General features: G+C 30.4%; 1 protein-coding gene across 4 annotated transcripts in view; it reads left to right on the forward strand.

The window, feature by feature from the left end:
* Positions 1–11603, forward strand: part of LOC148599422 (acyl-CoA 6-desaturase-like) — a 32019-nt gene extending 20416 nt beyond the window's left edge. For 3 of the 4 annotated variants that reach the window (XM_088558311.1, XM_088558310.1, XM_088558308.1), the window contains 5 exons: positions 1009–1085; positions 2607–2704; positions 3945–4121; positions 4793–4918; positions 5616–11603. In XM_088558311.1, the coding sequence (XP_088414437.1) occupies positions 1009–1085; positions 2607–2704; positions 3945–4121; positions 4793–4918; positions 5616–5676 (539 nt within the window). In that variant the 3' untranslated portion in view covers positions 5677–11603. Of the gene's footprint in view, positions 1–1008; positions 1086–2606; positions 2705–3944; positions 4122–4792; positions 4919–5449; positions 5526–5615 lie in introns of those variants that run through there. The other variant, XM_088558309.1, reaches the window with a different exon arrangement.
* Positions 11604–12289: the final 686 nt, after the last annotated feature.

Below are 12289 nucleotides of genomic sequence, written 5' to 3' on the forward strand. Positions count from 1 at the left end.
CAATTAATTAGTCCTAGACTTTTTACAACATCATTATTTTGTAGATTAATTGCAATTTTTTACTGTATCATACTATCATATAGATAGCAGTATTTTATTGTATGTTCCCAGAGTAATAAATTTCGATAATTTATGCTGTGAAATAAATTTGGTAAAATCACTCTCAGACTTTCTCCCTCCAAAAGGTCACAACTTTGATATTGATTGGCCAATCGCAGAATTTAAATTTGTGTTGAAAATATCAATGAATTATGAACGAAATATATATAATAAACAGGATAATAAGCTGGTTATTATGAATAACCAAAATATGATCTCTCCTGCAAAGGATGCTCGAGGATTTAACTCATGGGCACAACAAGTTCTGCATTCCCATTAAATCTAGGCATTCTTCAACACTCGTGATAATATTTTGGTTGTCCAAATTTCCATTTACCTTATTATTCTTTACTTGTATTCTTAACAAAAATGGGAGATAACTCAACATTAACCCCATGATGCACTGCCAATATTATGTTGTGATACATGTGCAGTAGAAAAAAAAAACAAAGAGTAGATTTCTACTTACAAGTGCTCTAAGTTATCAGTGAGCTTTTTTTTTGTACACATAATTGTACACATAATACCATTGTATACCTGATACTTAGGTTTTTTTGGCAGATTGAATTCTGGTTTCCCATAAGCTTTACCTGTAATTTTCCATTGATTAAAGATTAAATTAAATTGAGAAAATATGTATGTTCATAGGGAAGCAGGGTTATTTTTTATGAGCTATGCTCATTTTAACTCTTAATTTGTTTCGTAAGCCTCTTCATAATCAGACATGATTTTTTCCCTTATAACACAGAATTCAGCCTTTTCATTCAGAATTTACTGTAACGGTTCTTATTTTACTGTATGTTTGCTTCCGATTTAGGCAATTTTTGCTTTTTGATTGGCTCTGCAAAACCATGTCTGCACAATTAAGCCTATAAATAGATGTCAGATATGTGTTACCTTCTCTTTCAGTTGGACCACCACTGTTGTTTCCCACCTACTTTCAGTTCATGTTGTTCAGACATGTATATAAATGGAGGTTGTGGTTGGTAAGTATATGTATCAGGAATTGATTGATTGATTGATTGATTGATTAAGATTTAATGTCCTACGGTAGATATTTCATTCATTTCAGGAAAAGAACTATAAACCAATCAAACACACCCTGCTTTGTTGAAGACTGACAAATAAATAAATTAAATTTTAGAAGTAACATGGTTTCTGATTCTCCCATAAACCTTGTTACTATGACATCTTCGGTGATCTTTTTAAAAAAAATTTTCTCATTATATTTTGATACAAAAATCAGGAGTTCAAATTGAGTTTCATGAGTTGAAGGTCTTGATTTTTCCATGTTTCAAGTAAATTGTGCACTGGATGAAAATCAAAAAAGGTCAATAATTAGGTGAATGGTTAGAAGGGTTGAAGATCCCAGACCTCAAACCACAACAAATTTGAACCCTTTAATATTAATAACAATATTTTTCTAGAAAATTTATGACTGTTCAAAGTAACAACAGGTATGATGCACACTTGAAAGTTATCAGTCATGAATATTATATACAGTATGTCTCATATCAGAGGTTATGTCATCTTAGACGGTATAAATGTTGATGTCATTTCTTAATTAAATATATTTCCTGTAATCTTACTGGGAAGGATCTATTGAAATATTCTGAAAAAAAAAATAAGCAGTTCAAGTAAACTTGCTAAAAATGTACAAATCCATTGAAAAGTTGATAAATGTAAATTCTGCAATTGTTGTATGCATTAATTGTTGCATTTTTTTCACTTTAGTAAAAATTTGTGATTTATAAAATGTGGTTTTAAGAACAATCGGGCATTAATAATGTTACAATTTCAATAATGCTAGTTTTTCTACAACCACTAAAAAACTGCAGCCATATAATGGTGTTGTCATCCTGCATCATAATCAACAATAACTTGACTACACATGTAAGTGAAGTGATCTTTAAGGAATTATACCACAAGGTGTCATGCCACAAAAGGACGGCTTTGGATTGACTTTGGGATTTGTGACTTTGACTGTTAAGGAATTATAGCAAAAAAGGTGGCCAGCACAATGTAGGAATTAGGGCCCAAAAGGGGCCAGAAACAAGCATTTTCATAATGTTCGAACAGTAAGTTGACTATAAGTGAATGGTTTTTTATGAAATTATACCACAAGGTGCCATACATGTATGAAAAAACAAAGGCAGGTATTGATTTTTGGGGTTTTCACTGGAACTGTTCAGGAAGTAAGGGCCAAAAAGAGCAAAAAAAAAGCATGTTCATTATACATGTATGGTCGTAATGTTAACCATTTATGAATAAGGGGCCAAAATGGGGCCACATTGACTCTTATAAAATTCCTATCCTTTGCCATATATTTAATCTGAATCAAAATGCAGAGCTGTAGCAAGCTTGAATGATGTGTCCTACTGTACAGTGTTTTTACCAAGCTGTGCCTAGCAATGCATTTTATTATTATTGCACTATTGCAGTTGATAAAAGCAAAACAATTTTTGAATTTACATTGTGTGATATTTTGTTTTCCATTCTGTTTACAGGATGGAGCTATAATGGCTGTGTACTTCTTTAAATTTTTCTACTTCCTTGTGCCATTAGTAGGATGGGGTTGGGCTTTCTTCTACTACGAAGCCTTCAGGTATATCATTGTAAAACAAATAGATTTAATAATGTTTTAAAGGTTAAGATGGAGTAAACTTCTTTCCATATGTTGGTCAAATATGAGCGGTCTTCACAACAAACCAGTAGTCCAAAGCTCAAGACTGGTAAAAATTCTGGTGGGCTTGTAAAAAATACCCCAATAATATTTAGTTGAATTACAATTATACCAGTAATATCTATTTAAATGTTTTTTAATTATGGTTTTGGTACTGTATATCTAAAAGTTTACAGTGACTACTGCATTGAACTTGTGCAACCTGAACCAAGAAAAAATTGGCAACCTATCTTAACCACAATTTTTCTGAAGTCCATTATACTAATTTTAAAAAATATGTTTGGAACCTACATTGTTAACCAAACCACTGTCTAAACTGAAGACATCTGTATTTCCTTTATGGGTTTAGATTGGTTTCAGTAAGTCTTTTGTTGAAAACAAGGAATTAATCATTAAAAAACATAAAAGTAAAATTGGCTTTCCTGTCTAATTTTCTTACAGCACATAACTCTGCCTTATAATTATTGGTTTGAATACAATTTAAGGAGGTAGACCAAGGGTATGGGACACAACTCTTAAAATCAGTGATATGTTTGTATTGTATTCAATTCACCAAAGCCTATCAAGTTTCATTTGAAACAGAATGGAACAGTCCAAATTACTTTGATGCTTACATGAGATTGATGTAAAATGCTGAATACAAACGTTCCAAGGATTTGTAAGAGTTGTGTCCCTTACCCTAGTTCTGCCCCCTTTAAGTGATGTGGTAGACAACTATGATATTCTTTAAATGTATTTACTTTGAATTCCCTTGGTTAAGGTCACTGGCCCACCTGTTAACCTCCCACATTAGGGGGAACTTACACAAAATCAAAAAAATTCAGAATCTCCCACATAAAAATACAAAATTTATGGGAGGTTGTTGGTTAAAATTAATATATTTTCTAGGAGAGCAATCTCTTACAGACATGATTTTTCCCGCTTTTTAGCTGAATTCCGCTATTTCAATTCCAGATTTTACTGTTACAATTCTTTTTTTACTGTATATTTACTTCTGATTTTGCCAATTTCCGCTTTGATTGTAGACCTTGTAAAATCATCTCTGCTCGTAACATAAACAGTATGTTTGCACTAAATTAGAGGCTCTTTTTAAAAATTTACATAGAGAACTAATTAATCTTGAATTTGCTTTTAAGTAGAATTCTTCGATGTATATTTTCAGGGTAATGGAATCAACATGGTTTACATGGGTAGCCCAATCTAACCATATACCTATGAATATAGAACATGATGACCAGAAACCGTGGTTAAAACTGCAGATGAATGCTACATGTGATGTTGAAAAGTCATTCTTCAATGACTGGTTCACTGGTCACCTCAACTTTCAGATAGAGCACCAGTAAGTATGACTCCTACGGTAATAAACACACAAGTTCTGTTCTACTTATATTGAATAAAATATACATCCACATTTTACATTATAATTCAATGGCTATTTTTGAATACAATTACAATACCATGTGCCGATATAGTAATTCCAATTCACATGGAACTGACCATCACTATTCACTAATTATCTTGCTTCAATGGTAACAAAATTAATTGCCCTGAACACTGGACAGAGTAATCAAATCTCTAAATTTTGGATATTGCAGACAGCTGCTTATCTTTAAACAAATTAACATTGAATCTATAGGCATAACAAATTAAACATAATTGATAGACTGACCAGCTGTTCTTATCTCGGAATTAAATTAAAGAAAACAAACACTATTTAAGAGACAAAATAATTTCAGATAACTTCAATTTAAAATAATTAAAAAATATTTTTCTCTTCACATCAATTTGAAGGAATTATTCCTTAATATTTGAGCTAAATGTAAAGATTATGTTTCAGTCACACAAAAGAATGACCAATGAGTGTAAAATATGTTTACAAGTGATAATATATGTATGTATTTACTTTTGTCAGTTTTTTCCTGAAGAAAAACATGAATATAACATATGTTATGTATCATTTCAGCCTTTTGATACATTTATTTATTTATTTCTTTCTTGTGTCTGTTTCAGCTTGTTCCCAACGATGCCACGACATAACCTGTATAAGATCCAACCATTAGTCAAGTCCCTGTGTAAGAAGCATGGTGTACCATTCCATGTCAAATCTCTGTATAACTCGTTTGCTGATATCATTAGGTAAGGTACTATTGTAGATAGTCCTCTAAGAAGTATGTTGATGATAGAATAAATGGCTATATTTGTATGGGAAACAGGTGGAATCCAGAAATTTATAAATGTTGGGTTCTGAAGGGGGTGACATTAAAACATATTATCATTTGCTTTTTCTCTTGCCAAAATATAGGAAGGGAGGGCCACTCCCTGGAACTATTCCATTTTTTAGACGCTTGAAACATTCTGGAGAGCTGTGGAGTGCTGTCTACCATGCTCATCATTTGTTCTAATTCTTGACTCTCTATTTTTAGAAGTTTGAAACATTCTGGAGGGTTGTGGAGTGCTGCCTATGATGCTCATCATTTGTCCTAATTCTTTACTGTTTTTTTTTTAAACTTGAAACATTCTGGAGAGTTATTGAGTGCTGCCTCCAATGCTCATCATTTGTCATAATTCTTTACTCTTTTTTTTTAACTTAAAACATTCTGGAGAGTTGTGGAGTGCCGCATACCATGCTCATCATTTGTCCTAATTCTTGACTTTGTTTATTTTTAGGAGCCTGAAGCATTCTGGAGAGCTGTGGAGTGCTGCGTACCATGCTCATAATCTGTCCTAATTCTTGACTGTTTATTTTCAGGAGCCCGAAACATTCTGGAGAGTTGTGGAGTGCTGCCTACCATGCTCATAATCTGTCCTAATTCTTGACTTTGTTTATTTTCAGGAGCCTGAAGCATTCTGGAGAGTTGTGGAGTGCTGCCTACCATGCTCATCATTTGTCATAATTACAACAGATCTGTGGTGGATATTGACTTGTAATGCTGATCAAATTATTTCTTATTTCTCTACTTAATAACTGTATTGACAGTGGCCAAGATTTCTTAATGTCATACGTGTACAATTTATCATAAGTTGTGAAAAATTGGTGGAAGCAAACTTTGAGATATTATGACTTAAGATATTTTTTACACTAAGGAATTTTTCTGAACTTCACTGCCTTATGCTAGGTATTACATTTTACTCTTAAGCTTAAGTTTTCAGTAAAGCATAAACATGTCCTTGTTTGTAGCTAAGCATTTTTAAAATTGTACAAGTTTATGAGTTACTGTGAAAGTACTATTGTTTTGTGGGGTTCCAATTTTTGTATTTTCATGGGTAGGCCAAACCATGAAATTTGGTTTGCAACAAAAAGGAGAATCACATTGATGTGTATACTGAAAACCTCAAAACCAGGAATTCAAGACTCCACCAACTTGCTTATCTTCTCTAATCCATGAAAATTGGTATCCATAAATTAAAGTACTTTCACAGTATTTTGTTTCTGTTATTAACAGAAGTTTTCAATTTTGAAAAGCCGAAATTGGAACCCTATTCTTTGTTTAGAAGTAATATTATTATAATATATTATCAATATATATTATAATATAATATAATATATTATATTATCAGAATACTGTGTTTTTTAAGGTTTAACATTGAACATAAGAAAAGGAATAAAGAGGCCATTGTGATCAAAGTATTTGTTTGCTGTTGACCTCATACTTTTGATGGTAATTTATTATCTAAAAACAATAGGCAAAAATAGGAGAATTTATAATCTAAAAACAATAGGCAAAAATAGGAGAATTATAATCTAAAAACAATAGGCAAATATAGGAGAATTTTTTATGTAAAAATAAACAGGCACCAAATTGAAAAGAAATGATCTTAAAGTAATATGTTTTTCTCTAAATTAAAATAATAATGAATAGGTAGGTTTTTAATGAGTAGGTCGACCTGCTATCAAATATTTTTTTGTTGATGGCCTAATAGATGATATATTTTTTATACTTAGCATTACATGACTGTTTTTTTAAGCTATTTCTCTGTTATCACATTAATCGCTCATTGAAAATATTATTGTAAACTGAGAAGTTTTCATGTCATTGAATTTCCTATTTTTATGTTAAGAAATGGATAGTTGTTAGGTTCAAATATTTCTGTGAGGGAAACTTTCCTAGTTAACTGACAATAAAAATATTACAAGAATCATTTTCTCCCTCTTATCAGTAAATTTGCGCTTTTCAAATCTAGATTCGTAATTTGACTGTATATTGACTACATATTTATCAATTTCCTATTCTCTGTTACTCCAGTCATCCTTGAATTTATGAATTCAAAATGGAGACTGATTTGTATATGAACCACAAAAAAAGTTCCCATGAAAATTACTGTCTTTGATAATAAATGTGAAGTTTTTTTTAAAAGCAATGTTATCTCATTTTGAATCATGAAATTTTCATTGCAATTAGAAGGATCAGCATTTTTTAAAGTATGAGACCTCAATTTTATACCCAAGGTATAGAAATTTTGTTTCATTATCAGAAAATGTACTGATTGTTTTTTTTGATCAGTGATCAATCTTTTTACATTTTTTTCTGAATGGTGTTTTGAGGACTACAGTCCATGAAATGTTTAGGAACATATCTTCTGCTTGTAGTATTCACAGTGATTATATAGTCTTAACAGAACTATTCTCTATGAAATTACTTCTGTATAAATGTATTTTTTGCAGTATGAAATTTTGGTGAATCTAATTTCTGCCCCTATAGCAAATGTTAAAAAATTAAGATACATTTTCTAAATAAATAGGAAATTACTTTTTATGATTTCAGTATTAGTGATCTTTTAGGCTCTGTGAAATAACACAAAAATTAAGATTGCCACAAAATTTTCTGGTTATACAGTATATACTGACTTGTTTTTTGTCTTTGTTTTTGATTGTTATCAATTATTCCTTTTTTACATTTTCTTTTCTTTCAAATTTCTGTTTTGATGTCTATCGAACCATAGATAGGGCAAAACATACTAATATATTTCTTTGATGTTTACCTACTTAGAGCTCAGGAAATTGGTAGGTAGGAGTAGAATTTTGTATTATTTTAAAGACAGACATCCCAAACATAACACCACTATAAATGACTCCTGTAGATTGAAATGAAACAGAAAAGTAAAATAGAATGTTATAAAAAGCCAATAAAAACTTTTGATGAGGCTCCTTTTCATTTCTTTTTTGTTTTCCAATTTTCTTGACTGAGTTATTGGACTTAGAAACACAAAAAGGGGGAGGGGCATTGGACTTGGACATGCAAAAAGAAGGGAAGGGAATTACACAACTGTTTATATCTATTATTGTTAAATTATTAGTAGATTATACACTGCAATATATAGCATAAAAGTGTAGTTTTAGAATATTTCTACAGGGTAAACTGTAGTTTATATTTAGCTTTTATTTCAATGATGATTTCTAATTCTGTAAATTAGTAATGAATAGATGTGATTTTGTAATAAGATGTATATTGTTTTAGAGTGATTGTATTAGTGCTTGCTTTTGTGTTTCTCTTTTTACACATATCAGGCATGGGATGCATAAAAAATCTCAAAATGAGAATTATCTCGAAGCCTTGCATTTTTCGTCAAATCCACAATGTCAAGCAATCTGTGATCAAGTTACAAGCAAAACATTGTAAATGTATGATAAGTCATAAGGTATGACATGACAATGCTATTCTTTATAATGACATCATAACTTATGGCTTATTTTACGTGTACAGTTTTTTTTCAGAAATTAACCACTGATTGGTTGTAATTTGAGTTGAAACTGATTTTAGGAAATTCTCAATATGTGACTTTTTGTGAAAACCAGGCCAAGATATATATTTATATCTAAAATGACAAACTTTTTTTCTGTGCTAATATTTATTTACGAAGTACACCATTAATTTATATTATTATGTATAAAAAATGTATAATATTACAATTAGGCATTTTGTTTTATGAAAATTTGGCCTTTTTAATTTGATATCTGCTTTAGATACTGTCATTTTTTACATACTTAGAAAGCATCTTTTTAAATTTACACAAGTTGTCAGTTTGAAGAAAAAACAAATTCAGCCTCAATTTTTTACCACAGAATGGCTGTTATTTATTTAAATCAATATGGCTTGAATACCTTATATCCAGTTATAATCTCTTTTTAAGAAAAAAACGTACTATAAGTTTCATTTTTCTCAGTAAGTACACAGTGTTATTTCTTGCTGCTATGTTTTACAATAAAAGTAAACATATCTCAGTGTCAAAGAACTATATTTTGACATTTCATATTACTTAGAAAATCACTGGTATAAATATTAAAATAGAAATTTACTCATATATTGGATTCCAAACTTAAATCTGATAGAATTTCTTTGATTAGATAATTACATGTAGGTACACTTACCTTCACTATGTAATGACATGTCACAATATTTAAAACATACAGCAGTTTTTGAATTTTCAGTTAATAAAAACAACTTACAAGTTTAAGATAATAATAATGAAAATAATAATACTTTATTTCAAGAGGGTTACGCAGTTCGTTTACAACTAATCTTCACCGAGGCCCTCACACAAAAACAAAAATACAAGGTTAATTTCAATGTCACAAAATGAGTACATGTACTACTAAATAATACATAAATGTATGCAAGCAAAATTAACATTTAACATTGTACATGTAAATACAGTGAACTATTCTTTACTCTGTTGTTCCATTAGGAAGATTTTTAATTTCTGCTTAAAAAGACTTATTCCTTTTGCACTACTTAAGATAGTGTAAAAATCAATTTTGAAAAGCCTAAATTGTAACCCCATTCTTTGTTTAAAAGTAATATTATTATGATATATTATCAGAATACTATGTTTTTTAATGTTTACTATTGAACATAAGAAAAAGAATAAAAAGGCCATTGTGATGAATATACTTGTTTGCTATTTACCTTTAACATTTGATGGGGGAATTTCACTGGTCATGGTACTCAAGTTTAGACCACTTGTGTTGTATATGTTTTATACTTATGGAATAACCAATACTAGAAGTGCTATATATCTTCAGTTAATAACATATTGTTTGCTACTGTTTGTGGTTTTCCCGAATTGAAGTTGTAAAGTTCAAAATTCATATGAATTGTGATATGCCTTTCCATGGACGTACTAATTTGATAGTCCTATGTGAAACGGTAAAAAAATCTATTGGTTGCCATTGTTTAATCATTAAAAATATAAAGTCTTTATATACAGCCACAAAATTATTTTTCTGCATTTTCTCTGTTATGTGGGGGTCGGTAGACATTTGATTTTTGTATTATTACTGAATTATTAGTAGGTTGATTTTTAGAGAAGTTTACAATGAGGTTCAAAACCACCAAGCAAAATGAGAGCTAGGGGCCAAAGACAAGAATTTTCCTGAAGTCCAGACATTATTTTGACTATAAGTAAATGGATGTCATATATATATATACCACAAAGTGTCCTACCTTCTAAAGAAGTCTTGTGTTTACTTTTAGGGTTGTGACTTGACCCATGTTATGTGTTAAGGATCAAAAAGGGACTAAAAGCAAGCTTTTACACAGTTTCTTAATGATTACTTAAGTAAATAGGAATAAAGGGCAAGAAGGGGGCACTTGTATGTTGGTTAAACTCTAATCTGTGTCAAATGTCCTATCACAATCAATCAAGCTTGAAGTGTGTGTCCATTATCACTTACCCCAAATGTCTAGGGTTCAATCTCTGTGGTTGTATCTAGCTGAGCCCTGCAAAGCATTATATTTAGAATTTCTTAAACCAATAGTGCTTTATGCCTATGACTTCACGTTCTATATTTTTTTAAATCCTATTTAGGTTGTAGTTAGCCAGATATTTTTGTAAGGCAACCCTATTCTCAGGAGAAAAAAGATTTTTATTTGTAATAAGTCAATATTTTCCCCAATACAACTCTTTTTTCTGTAATGAAGATTTTTTTTTTTGTAATTAGGCTAACATTCCTGGATTTAAGTTTATGATGTTCTATAAATATATACGAGTCCTAAATGAGTTAAGGGGCAGAAGTTTCAATGATCGTCTGGTAGCAAGTGATCAGAAGTTGAATACTATGTATTTTGATAGTTTGTCTTTTTATTGTAGGAAGATGCATAATGCTGGTTTCACATCCTACTTTTTTCTTGTCATATCTTAATGACCATTGTAGCCTCTGGCAGTGTGCTGTACATTTTTGAGCATTTTTATACTCTTGGTTTATTTGCCTTTTTATACAAATTTGTTACTTTTGAATGAATTGTTCTTTATTTTCTTTATGTGATTTACATGTTGATATTTATGTTTGGTTTGTAGTTGGTTCATGTCAGATCGTCTTAGCACATACTGCTGATTTTTAATAAGTTAGAAAAATGGGATTTTTTTGGATTTTCAAATTTTTCATTAGTTTTACAAAATTAATTTTATATGGACAGTTTTGTATAAAATGAAGCACTCTAACTTCTAAGTTTGGCAAAACAGTATAGTTTATATTCTATATAAATAATTGCTTTCTGAAATGTAATGCAAGTAAATTAAATCTGTAATTAACAGGTATATTGTACCAGGTACACTGTGTTTCTTAACTTAGTGAAAAGAGTAACTACATATCAAAGTTTCTGTAATAATTAACAAATTATTCACCTGCTTGAGATCATCACTACTCGTGACCTATTATTGCTATTTATAATAATCTTGCATAGCTTTTAGGAGACAAAAATTTAGTAAAGTATTTTGTTTTTTGCTTGTAATTGTTTTCTATCATGTGATTTTGTACTTTTTGTTTACTGTATTTCTTGTTTTGTCTATGGTAATTAGTAATAATAAAACACAGAAAAAAATACTTGTAGATTGTTTTATATACAGAGGGTTGTGGTCATGCCAAAGTATGGTACTTTAACTCCCCTGCATTTTTTTGCACCTGTTCCAAGGAATTTCTGGCCTCTGTATGCCTTGTTTCATTTTCACCTTTAGTTCATTTTTATTTTTATCTTACTTGAGTATATAGGGGTAGTTATGTCACTGTACCTGTGTATAATGATATTTTGGGGCCAGCTACAGTCTGCCATGTGGTTCAAGGGTTTCCTCATCGTTCATTGAAAACCAATTATTGGCCTTCGGCAGACATTTTCATCCTAATGGGGTTGTTGTTTCTTTGACATATACACCATACATATTGTCAATATATTATACATGTATACATATTTAGGTGCCTACTGTATAGTTTTTTTAATAAATTTGGAAGCATCTGTTATTAATTTGACAAATTAATAGCAAAGTAATACAATGGGCAATGTGTTAAGAAAATGTATCTGAAGATGTCACTTTAATTTTTAGAAAATAATATTTCCTAATGAATAATAATAATAATAATATACTTTATTTTGAGAGGGTAGCTCAATTAGTTTACAAGAACTAATCTTCCCTGAGGCCATCAAGCAATACAAATGGAGACAGAAATTATATACACAAATTTAATGCCACTTAGTTACCAGTATTTGGCCAATCTGGAAAAAAAATTGGATCAGG

The sequence above is a fragment of the Perna viridis genome, chromosome 13 (genome assembly GCF_037379345.1).
Source record: "Perna viridis isolate PV_CMFRI_1.1 ecotype Kerala chromosome 13, ASM3737934v1, whole genome shotgun sequence".
Classification (NCBI taxonomy): Eukaryota; Metazoa; Mollusca; class Bivalvia; order Mytilida; family Mytilidae; genus Perna; species Perna viridis.